The 12090-nt window shown below is 39.8% G+C and overlaps 1 protein-coding gene across 1 annotated transcript in view; it reads right to left on the minus strand.

Moving 5' to 3' along the window:
- The window catches only part of LOC132819910 (aftiphilin-like), a 62824-nt gene that overhangs the window by 13052 nt on the left and 37682 nt on the right, over positions 1–12090 (minus strand). Inside the window, exons 5-7 of the mRNA XM_060831876.1 lie at positions 10680–10736; positions 8699–8830; positions 8095–8155 (exon numbers count right to left, since the gene is read on the minus strand). Coding sequence (XP_060687859.1) covers positions 8095–8155; positions 8699–8830; positions 10680–10736 — 250 coding nt within the window. The remainder of the gene's footprint in view (positions 1–8094; positions 8156–8698; positions 8831–10679; positions 10737–12090) is intronic.

Genomic DNA, 12090 nt, shown 5'->3' on the forward strand with positions numbered 1-12090 from the left:
AAAAAGCATGGTCTCCACGTTCAATTCTTGAAAGTTAATCATCTCAGGTTAAGAATGATTCCTGAAGTTTAGAAACTTACTGTTTTAAAACAATGAAACTAAGATCCTGCTTTGTTACAGCCCTAAAGAGACGACAAACCATCACAGGCAGTGAATTAGATGCTGCAAGCTAAGCACTACAGCACAGCACAAACAGCAGCCCTTCCCTTAGAAATACAGCCCACATCACTTGAAAGGTTTTAAGGGATGGTTATTTCTATCAGCTGAAAAGTGAGAAACATTTACCCTTTGTATTAATAACAAGGTTGCACTGTTTACTCATTAGTTCATACCTCAGACGCACTGTACATATTAAAACAGCTTTCTAGTTCTGAAATTTTCCAAATGTGAGCTCATTATTAAACAAATGTGAAGTCATGATATTCCACTAAAATAACAAGAAAAGAAAGATTATCCAGGGAGGGATTAGACAGCCATGGCTGACAAAGGAAGTCAGGAAATGTATTAAAGAAAAAGAGAGCCTATAAAGTGGTCCAGAGCACTGGGAAATCAGAAGATTGGGAAGACTACAAAAACAAAGATAACAGAGAAATAAGGAAGGAGAGGATCAAATATGAAGTTAGGCTAGCCAGTATTATTAGAAATGATAGCAAAAGTTTCTTTCAATACATAAGAAACAAACGACAGGCAAAAGTAGACATTGGGCCACTTCAAACTGATGCTGGAAGCCTAGTGATGGGAGATAAGGAAATAGCAGGAGAACTTAACAAGTACTTTGCGTCAGTTTTCACAGTGGAAGACATGAGTAATATCCCAACAATTAAAGGGAGTCACGGGGCTGAGTTGAGTATGGTTGCCATTACAAAAGAGAAAGTGCTAGAAAAGCTAAAAAGTCTTAAAATTGATAAATCTCCTGGCCCCGATGGGATACATCCTAGAGTTCTGAGAGGGGTGGCTGAGGAAATAATGGAGGCATTGGTTGAGATCTTTCAAGAGTCACTGGAGTCAGGGAAAGTCCCGGATGATTGAAAGATCGCTGTTGTAACCCCCTTGTTCAAGAAAGGATCAAGACAAAAGATGGAAAATTATAGGCCGATTAGCCTAACCTCGGTTGTTGCTAAAATTCTAAAATCCATCATTAAGGATGAGGTTTCTAAATTCTTGGAAGAGCAGAGTCTGATTAGAACAAGTCAACGTGGATTTAGTAAGGGGAGGTCGTGCCTGACAAACCTGTTGGAATTCTTTGAAGAGGTGACAAGTAGGTTAGACCAGGGAAACCCAGTGGATGTGGTCTATCTAGACTTCCAAAAGGCCTTTGATAAGGTGCCACACGGGAGGCTGCTGAGCAAGGTGAGGGCCATGGTGTTCGAGGTGAGCTACTGGCATGGATTGAGGATTGGCTGTCTGATAGAAGGCAGAGAGTTGGGATAAAAGTTTCTTTTTCAGAATGGCAGCTGGTGACAAGCGGTGTCCCATGGTGTTCAGTGTTGGGGCCGCAGCTGTTCACGTTATATATTAACGATCTGGATGAAAGGACTGGAGGCATTCTGGAGAAGTTTGCTGATGATACGAAGTTAGGTGGACAGGCAGGTAGTACTGAGGAAGTGGGGAGGCTGCAGAAGGATCTAGACAGTTTGGGAGAGTGGTCCAGGAAATGGCTGATGGAATTCAACGTGAGCAAATGCGAGGTCTTGCACTTTGGAAAAAAGAATAAAAGCATAGACTACTATCTAAATGGTGAGAAAATTCATAAAGCCAAAGTTCAAAGGGATCTGGGAGTGCTAGTCAAGGATTCTCTAAAGGTAAACATGCAGGTTGAGTCCATGATTAAGAAAGCGAATGCAATGTTGTCACTTATCTCAAGAGGGTTGGAATATAAAAGCACCGTTGTGCTACTGAGACTTTATAAAGCTCTGGTTAGGCCCCATTTGGAGTACTGTGTCCAGTTTTGGTCCCCACACCTCAGGAAGGACATACTGGCACTGGAGCGTGTCCAGTGGAGATTCACACGGATAATCCCTGGAATGGTTGGTCTAACATACGAGGAATGGCTGAAGATCCTGGGATTGTATAATTGGAGTTTAGAAGATTAAGGGGAGATCTAATACCAACTTACAAAATAATACACGGCTTGGAAAGGGTGGACGTTAGGAAATTGTTTCCGTTAGGCGAGGAGACTAGGACCCGTGGACACAGCCTTAGAATTACAGGGGGTAAATTCAGAACAGAAGTGCGGAGACATTTCTTCAGCCAGAGCGTGGTGGGCCTGTGGAATTCATTGCCGCAGAGTGCAGTGGAGGTCGGGACGCTAAATGTCTTCAAGGCGGAGATAGATAAATTCTTGATGTCACAAGGAATTAAGGGCTATGGGGAGAATGCGGGTAAGTGGAGTTGAAATGCCCATCAGCCATGATTGAATGGTGGAGTGGACTCTATGTAAATGCTTATGGTCTTGCTTTTGACACACTTAAGTGAGACAGTGCTGAAGCTCAATAAAATACAAATTGATTTGCTTATAATTCCAAAAACATCTAATGCGAGTAAGAATGGATGTTAATTAATGCCTGACAAAACAGAACGAGAATATTACTCTCATTAATACTCTTAATTCCAAGAAAAAAAACTGAACTGGATAAAAGATTTTTAATGTTAATATCGGCCTCTGTGGATCCTCCAGGTGCTCCGGTTTCCTCCCACAATCCAAAGATGTGCAGGTCAGGTGAATTGGCCATGCTAAATTGCCCATAGTCAGGGGTAAATACAGAGTACGGGAATGGGTTTGGGTGGGTTTCTCTTTGGAGGGTCGGTGTGGACTTGTTGGGCTGAAGGGCCTGTTTCCACACTGTAGAGAATCTAGTCTAATCTAAAAAAATCTCTGCTGTGTTGAAAAGGCCATTACTTATAGTAAAAAAATTGAATTTGTATGAATGTACCTGTTATAAGCAATGGGGACTGCGTGTCTAAAGATAAGCCACAAGCACAAAGGTTTTAATAATAAACATGCAGAACAATAAAAATTTCTAAGTTTTCAGGAAAGAAGTGACATGACTTCCCACAAAACTACTGCGGACTGAAATTCCCAAGATGCCACAGGACAAAAAAAAATCTCACATTCTGTTTTCTTTTAAAGAATATGTATATAACATTGCTGCATACAGCATCTGAAATGGGGACAGGGGAAAACAAGATGTTTATCAGACAAAAGTCACAAAACACATCAAGAATGAAAGGAACTGAATGCATCCTAAAGAAAAAGGGCACACTTGAAAAGGAAGTTTGTGTAGCTTTCTCAAAAGTGGAGTGGGAAGAAATCCAAGACCTTTTGCAGCATCCAAGGGACACGCTGAACACTCCCAACAACAGACTCTAACCATCGCTCCTTAATGTTCAGCATGACAATCGTAGAATACCCCAATATCAACATCCTGAGGAGTTACATTGACCAGAAACTGAACTGAAACAGCCACATATATACTATGGGTACAACAGCTAGGTCAGAAATCACATGATACCAGGTTATAATCCAATAGGTTTGTGTGAAATTACAAGCTTTCCTAGCACTGCTCCTTTGCCAGGCTGAAAGTTTGTGATTTCAAATAAACCATTGGACTGTAAGCTGGTGTCGTGTGACTTCTAATCTGGTCCAGCCCAGTCCAACACCTGCATCTCCACATCACAGACAACAGCTAGTTAGAGGGTAGGCATCCTGCAACAAACTGACCTCTTGACTCCCCACAGCCTGTCCACCATCTACAAAGGCACAAGGCAGGAGTGTGGTGGAATACTCCCCATCTGCCTGAATGGGTGCAGCTTGACACCATCCAGGACAGAGCAGCCTGTTTGATAGGCACCACATCCACATTTAATCCATTTACCAGCTATGGTCAGAGAAAGATACACTGCAGAAATTCAAGAAAGGATCCTTAGACAGTACCTACCAAACTCAGGACCATTACCATTCGAAGGATAAGGGTAGCAGAGATATAGGACCAGCACCACCACACTGACTTGGAACGACATTGCTGCTCCTTCATTGGTGCTGGGTCAAACTCGCACTCCATCCCTAATAGAATTTGGGTCTACCTACAACAAATTGACTGCAGTGTTTTAAGGCAGCTGCTCACTGCTACCATCTCAAGGACAACTAGGGATTGGCCCAGTCAGCAATGCCCACACCTCTGAAGAAATTAAAAAGGGAATTAGTTACAGGCAGCATGTCCTACGGCTTAAAATAATGGAAGGAGAAAACATGTATCCAATGCAAACTGCAGAAATTTCAGCCAGAAATAATACTTTGAAATAGCTATAAATGTAGTCAAACTATTACAAAGGACTACCTGCACACCAAGTAGAAAAAGAACAGGCTATAGAAAGAATGTTATGGCCCTATAAGTAATAGGTGTGCACTGCAGCCCCACAATATCCAGTCATGAATAACGTGGTTAACCAAAAACAGCAGAACACTTCATCAGCATATCCAGCTTCAACTTACCATGTGGGGTACAAAGACTAAAATGTTTCCAGGTATTTAAGATAGATCAGATTGCCTATTCTAATGGTTTCCTACTGTGATCAGGATATTTTTTTCCCCTTTCACTCCATGCAACAGGAAGGTGATCAGTATAGTGGAAACCACAAGTAATCAGCCCAGCTAGTGTATTGTAGACCTAGGCACAGCAGCTAGTTAGCTAACTTACTTCAGTACACAGTTCGGAAACTGGTATCTACCTGGCAATGTAAAAGATTGCCTATGTCCTACGCAAATAGTAACTGTTTCATTTGACCATTGTATCTTTCGCCCATTCCCAAACATCAGTGAACGATTAAAAGGAGTCATTAACATGGTCTTAAAGTGACACCTACTCAATGCTCAGTACAAATGACACCAGAGACATTTGGTTGCAGATCCTGTCACTGATTTAATCTGAAAAAGACATTGTCTCTATATTAAGATAGTACTTAATGTGATTTATCATAAAGGGGATCCTAGCAAAGCTACTGAATGAGGAGTGTCAAAGGTAAACCCTCCAGTTACGGAGTCATATTAGACACAAAGGAAGATGGTTGCGGTTATTAAAGACCAGTCATCACAATCCCAGGACAGCTCTGCAGAATTTCCCCTGGTAAACATCCCAAATTCATCCATCTTCAGACATCCCCAGCATCACAACATTAGTAAAGCTATTTATTAAAAATTGCAATGTTCTGCTCCAATCATAACTCCCCTGATATTGAAGCAACTCATCGACCAAGAACAGGACTTGGAACAGTATCAAGGTTTAGGTTAATATAGGATTGCTAGCACTAGATTTTGAATATTTTGATAACAAAGTCCAGAGACCTCACTTTTAACTTGCAATTGTATTACCGCCATGACAGGTCACAAGCAACCACAGCCTGAAATAAATCAGCAAGCTTACAAGAACAGATAATATTTATGGGAAAATGTACCATGAAGGCTCACTTCCTGATCCCTTAAAACTACTCTTCCATCCACAAAGGTCAAGTGAGGAGTGTGACAAAATACTCAGTACTCATTTGAAACAACAAGCACATCATTCGGGACAGAATGTCTGCTTTAACTGTTGACCTTGCCACCAAATGATATAATTCACTCTCTCTACCATTGCTGCACTGTGTCTGAAGTAGGCATGGGACTCAGCAGGAACTCGCCAGAGATACTTTAATAGCAACTTCCTCTTCAGGATTCTCTGAACCTAAAACACAAAGAAAGGCAAGAGCAATAAACCACAGAAACAACACTGCCTCCTGAGCTTCCCTCCAGGTACTGCACGAACCTAACCTGGACAGGTATCCTCAATCCTTCACAGTCATTTGATGGTGCCCTGGAAATTCCTATCTAACATTACTGTGAAAGCATCACTCTTATAGGTATGCCACTTGTTCACAAAAAAAGCCCACCATTAAGTCCTCAGCCAACTCAGGATGTACAGGAGGAATAATCGTCCCATTCCAACAAAAAAAGCAAGCCAGGAATCAGAAGAAATACATTGTCTCCGAAGAAATACATTGCTAAAGTAAATGGAGAAAGTGAGGTCTGCAGATGCTGGAGATCAGAGCTGAAAATGTGTTGCTGGAAAAGCGCAGCAGGTCAGGCAGCATCCAAGGAACAGGAAATTTGACGTTTCGGGCATAAGCCATTCATTCCTGATGAAGGGCTTATGCCCGAAACGTCGAATTTAAAGTAAATGGACTTCAGCATAAGAATACTGAAACACATACAAATAAAGACAAAAGGAGTTAAAAGACTAAAGAAAGTATTATGTTGGTTGATTTCTGATTTACAGCACTTCAAAAAATTAAACTGTGGTAATTGGATGAAGGATACCATTGCTTTCAATAAAATAGATCTGATTCCAATCAGACAAGCCTGGTTCGAGGCCTAACCATGTAGTTAAGACAGTCTGCTGACCTGGGATTATATAATTGTTGCTAGAGCTACTGCCATCCATGAAATCGAGATTTAGAACAGTGGAACCTCCATTAGTAACCATGCTGGTAAGTAGTCATACAGAGGGTTAACCAGGGAAAGGAACTGATGAATGACAAAGGGACAAGACACAAACTTTAACATGCAGGTTCTCATTACTACATAGTATAAACCTAAGCATTCAAACATAAGGATTAATTACCCAAGCTAGCTAGTCAGTCAATCAATCAGTTCTATAATGAATATTAGTTACAATACGTAGGCAATAAAATTCACAAAATGTTGCAGCTCAAAAAACAATGAGGGAAAGCACTTTCCTCAACAACGTGACTGACACAAAGACATTTAATTTGAAATTGAGCCTGACAAACAAGTCACAAGCACAAGGAATCAATCATCAAGTAAGCAGGAAGATTTGACTGGGGTTGTTAATGGACATCAAAACAGAGAGGATGACCCAAGCTACTTTCCACTTTTAGACAAGGTGTTTGTGGGATGGGACTTTGATTTGACCCACATGATTAAGCCTTGGAGCACTGCAGGAAGACCAATAAAATAATTCTCATTTTAACTTTAGCAATTTACTAAGTTATGATTTTATAGATCTACACGTTCAGACACTAGATATTTCAAAATTTATAAAACGTTAATTGTCATATTTGGAACCTAAATATTCAACCACCTATGAAATTCAGTATTCAACAGGTTAAAAAAGATTACACATGTAGTACTGCCAAATCCACACCAACTTCTTTCTTAAAATCAAGCCAAATGTTAGCAAGTCTTATATAACTACACAAAGTAAATGCTTAAGTTGGTTTTGATGTGTTAGATAGTATAACTGACATTTGGTACCATGCAACACTCAAAAACTAACTTGAGCAAGCTGGTAGTCTTATTCCATTTGTTACAGCAAACTTAATTTTTCTTGCTTAAGCAATTGTGCATTAAAAAGAAATGTAGATAAAATGAGATAGAGAAAGTAGCCTGCAAGAGAAGATCTCTTGCATGTGAACGTAAGTTTTCAGAGATTAGCAGGTCTGACAATCAGAATAATTTATTATAACTTGCAATAAATTACCATGATAAAAAATGATTAATTGAACTTGCTTTTGTTCAGTTAAGTAACATGAATTTTTTTCCCTACATACATACATACAATTCTTTAAAAATGCCCTCTCTGGTTTAGGGCAGAACTTATTTTAAAAAATTACAAGTAAACACATTGCAGCTCCCCACAAAAACTGCAAACATTTTCATGAGGCTGTTAATGGAAAGTAAGCTTCAAATGTTGATTCAGCAAACTACTATTGTTAATGCAGTTATAAAATCAGCTCTCTTAGGTAGTACAATTCAAAACATTAATACTGCATAGTTTTATATGATTATTGTAGGAGAGAAAGAATTGAAACGGTGAAAGCCAGGATGTAATGTTAGCATTCTAATGCTCACCTACAGTATTTATTTTCGTGTCGAGGCACTTTCATAACACGCTAAACTAGGTTACCAAAAAGTCAGGATTTCCATAGTCAGAAATAAATGGAAAGCAAAACAAAAGAAAAATCAGGAGAGAGAAGTCTGTCTGAACTTGGTAGGTTTCTTAACTCTAGCTCTGGTGCTAGAGGCTCTATGCAGGGACGTACCATCAAGAGGATTAGTAAGGCCACTGCTACTCCAGTCAAACTGAACAGGTGGGACGTGCTCCTATGGAGAAAAGAAAACATGACATTACACAGGAACGCTGACGCGTACGGAGAGGAAAAGGGTATCCGGCTGCAAATTCATGTCAAAGCAGTTTTGGTATTTCTTAGCTCCATTGCAATTGTGCATAATATTCAACTCTCTAAGTTTACATTGAGACACTGCTATTGAAATTAGTGATGAATATGACAAAGTAAACATCTCCAGATGAAGCCACCAATCTGTTTCCCAACCTCTGTCTCATAAGTGTAGAGAGTTCTCAAACAAGCAAGGTATTTCCCATGGACAGTGAGATGACCAGATACCAATGTCAATCGAGCAGACAGATGCAAAATAAAATAAATCATTGTTTTCAGATTTCAATCCACCATTCAGCAAGGATGGGATAAAACATTAAGCACAGGAGTGGGAAGTTTATTCAAAGGCCTCGTCAATCTTCCTTCTGCTCCCTACAACTTACTACCCAGCAAATAAAGGTATTTACAAGCAAAAAAATATAAATCATTAGATATCCTTTAGTAATGAAACAAAATAATTTATAATTACTTGGATTTCATCAGATGCAGAGCCACACATTTCTGAGGGTATTACACTGGCAGTTGAAATTTGACCTATTGACGCTATCTTCTCTGCAGCCGATATTGGTTTTACTGGTTCTTTAGTGGGTTCTAACATGCCCTGAAACAAAAGAAATCAAGATACATAAAGCAGGTATACTCTAACTGGCAAATTTTGAGATCACATGCTCTTGGAATTAAGCCTCACCAGGTGCAAGTGCATAATCGGAAATAGTGGGTGCAGAGCCCAGGTTTTTCTGCTTAGCAACAAAAATTCAAAGTTGTTGAACACACAATTTCCTGATCGTACTTTCAAAGTGTGAGCACTCATGTTAGTAGATGCACTTGCAAAATTAACCTTTTAGATTCTCAGCCAATGACTGAAGTAAAACTTTAAGAGCAAATGAAAAATATTCTGGGTTATATTACTGAAGATACATAACCCAACTACTGACCATTAAAGATTTCCAGACATCACTTAAAATACCACATAGCATGGATTGCAATACCGTACCTACATAAGAGGCTTGAAATGGGGAAAACAAACAAAAACTGGATGCTGTGAACTCCAAGGCAACAATGGTTACTGTGATTACGTTAATAGCTACAAGGTCCGGTTTAAATCCTTGCCTTTATTTGCAAAGGGCACATGGTCTAACTGGAGACCTGACAAGGTAGATACTATAACATGTTACCTCTGTGGGAGCCTGGAACAAAGGCGACACCATTTAAGAATAAGAAGTCACCTTATTATTTGGGGGGGGGGGGGGGAAAAATCGCTTTTGCTCAGAGGGTTCTTAATTGTGAACTTTTCTTCTCCAGACAGTTGAGAAGCCCAGGACATTGAATTCCCTCAAGGCAGAATTAGACAGGTTATTGATAAACACGGGAGTCCAGATTGATGGAGGCCAACAGGAACGTGGGGTTGCGACACTAAGCAGATTAGTCATTCTGTCACTGAATGTGGAGCAGGCTCGTGTAGCCAGATGGCCGAACCCTGCTCCCAAGTCCTGTGTTCCCATGGTTGGAATGGGTGGTCTGATTCATGTCCTGAAAAACTCAGTGAAAAACTAAATATCTTTTTCTTAAATACTGAGCAGTCTAAAGAGACTACCCCACTGTACTCACATAGCCCTGGGGTGACCTGCTGTCATAGGGCCACATGGTAAAGTTTGGGAAGCCCAGTACTGTGATAATGGTTCAGGCAATGGTTCGAGGAATGGAGCGCCATCACTGTAAAGTGCAATACTGTATTGCAATTAGATCAGCAACGATTGAAACCAGATAGACCAACTTGATCCTTATTTCTCATGTCAAATGAAAGCTTTCAGAATGATTAGTGATCATTTGTAGTTCAATAATAAAAAAAAGAGTACTGCAAATAATGATTTGGTCAAAATCTGAAGGCTTCATGATCATAAAGAGGATCTGAACTGAGAATTAGAGAAAACAAGATTTGTTTGTAATTTGCTTTTCAAATACAAAGAATGTAGGGATCAAGCTAATCCAATGCAAGAATTAAAAAAAAATCACTTTCCATCTTCTATATGTACAGCTAAACAAGCATAATAATTGCCTGGATAATTCTGGAAATCAGCCTGTTAAAATGAAATTTATCATAAAGAACAGAAAATGTACTTTACATTGTGGGCAATTTACACAAGATGATTCTGTCCACTACTGTAGTTTGATAGACATTTTCAGTTTACAACCAATCTACCATATCAAATTGCTAGAGGACTTCTTCATGTAGTTTGCTTGAAAATTTGAAATACCAAAAGGATAAAATTTGTTGGATCCATCAGACTTGCCAAATACTTTTCATTATATGAATGTTTAGGATATTTGAACAATAAAGTGATAGAATTACAAAGTCCATGTGCAGGCCATTCTTGCTTTTGTGCTTCCATGCATAGAGATGAAATGAAGGTTATTAAAGCATCATAATATACAATTACTGTTGAACTTACCAGACCAGATGCGTATGCAGGAACAATGACAGGCTGCTTCCTCTGCCCTGTAAACAACTTTCAAAACAGAGACAATTACAATCATTTGGTTATTTTATTAAACCTGAAGTGAAGTGAAAATATCAGAGTTTTAGTGATAACAGTGTGCAGTTCTGTTTCTAAAGTACAATTTAAAATCTGACGTTTATTTTTAAGAATTAGAAATTGGCTTTGCACTTAAAGTTCTGACAGTTTAGTTCAGTCGGTGATAATTCTTCCACTTGGTTATGAGTTTCAGTTACATACAAATGTTTGAACTCAATCTAAACTGAAATCTCCCTGCACTCAAAACTCACCACCCTATCAAACTTTAGATGACAAAAGGCAGCTCTCCTTTCCCCCCACAACTAATACCAAATGTATTAAATGTCTATCTCACAAACAGCAACCAGAACATTGCTCCCAGAGTGACGCATTTGCCCTTACAAGAGTCAGCACGTTTCAGAAAAAATGAATGAATGAAGTATAGTTGTTTATTGGAAGTAGGCCAGCTGCATCAAAAGACAGTGACTTTTCTTTCATTTAAAAAAAATCTCTTCATGGAAGGTGAGCATCACTGGCTGAGGCCAGTATTTCCTGCCCATCCTAATTGCCCTGGAGAATGTGGTGCTCTGCTGCCTTCCTAAACCTCAACAATCCAGGTAATTATAGGTAGAGCCACAATGCTGTGAAAGAGAGTGAATGTACAGCAATATATATCAAGTCATTTCCAGGTGTGAGACTTGGAGGGGAATTTGCACGTGGTGGTGTATCTACTGTTACAGATTTATACAGCAGGGAAACAGACCCCTCAGTTCAATTCGTCCATGCCAACCAGATATCCTATATTAATCTAGTCTCATTTGCCAGTATTTGGTCCACATCCCTCTAAACCCTTCTGATTCACATACCCATGCAGATGCCTTTTGAATATTCTAATTGTACCAGTCTCCACCACATTCTCTGGTCGCTCATTCCGTACACGCCCCACACTCCGCTAGAAAATGTTGCCCCTAAAGGTCTCTTTTAAGTATTTCCCCCCTCACGCTAAACCTATGCCCTCTAGTTTTGGACTCCCCTACCCCAGGGAAAATACCATGGTACTTACCCTATCCATGCCCCTCATAAACCTCTAAAAGGTCATCCCTCAGCCTCAGACACTCCAGTGAAAGCAGCCCTAGCTTTTTCAGCCTCTCTGTATAGATCCTCCAACCCTGGCAACGTCCTTGCAAATCTTTTCTGAACCCTTTCAAGTTTCACAACATTCTTCCTATAGCAGGGAGACCAGAATTGCATGCAGTATTCCAAAAGTGGCCTAACCAATGTCCTATACAGCCCAACACCTGTACTCAATACTCTGACTAATAAAGGAAAGCATACCAAATGCCTTCTT

Source organism: Hemiscyllium ocellatum, chromosome 10 (assembly GCF_020745735.1).
Source record: "Hemiscyllium ocellatum isolate sHemOce1 chromosome 10, sHemOce1.pat.X.cur, whole genome shotgun sequence".
Lineage (NCBI taxonomy): Eukaryota > Metazoa > Chordata > Chondrichthyes > Orectolobiformes > Hemiscylliidae > Hemiscyllium > Hemiscyllium ocellatum.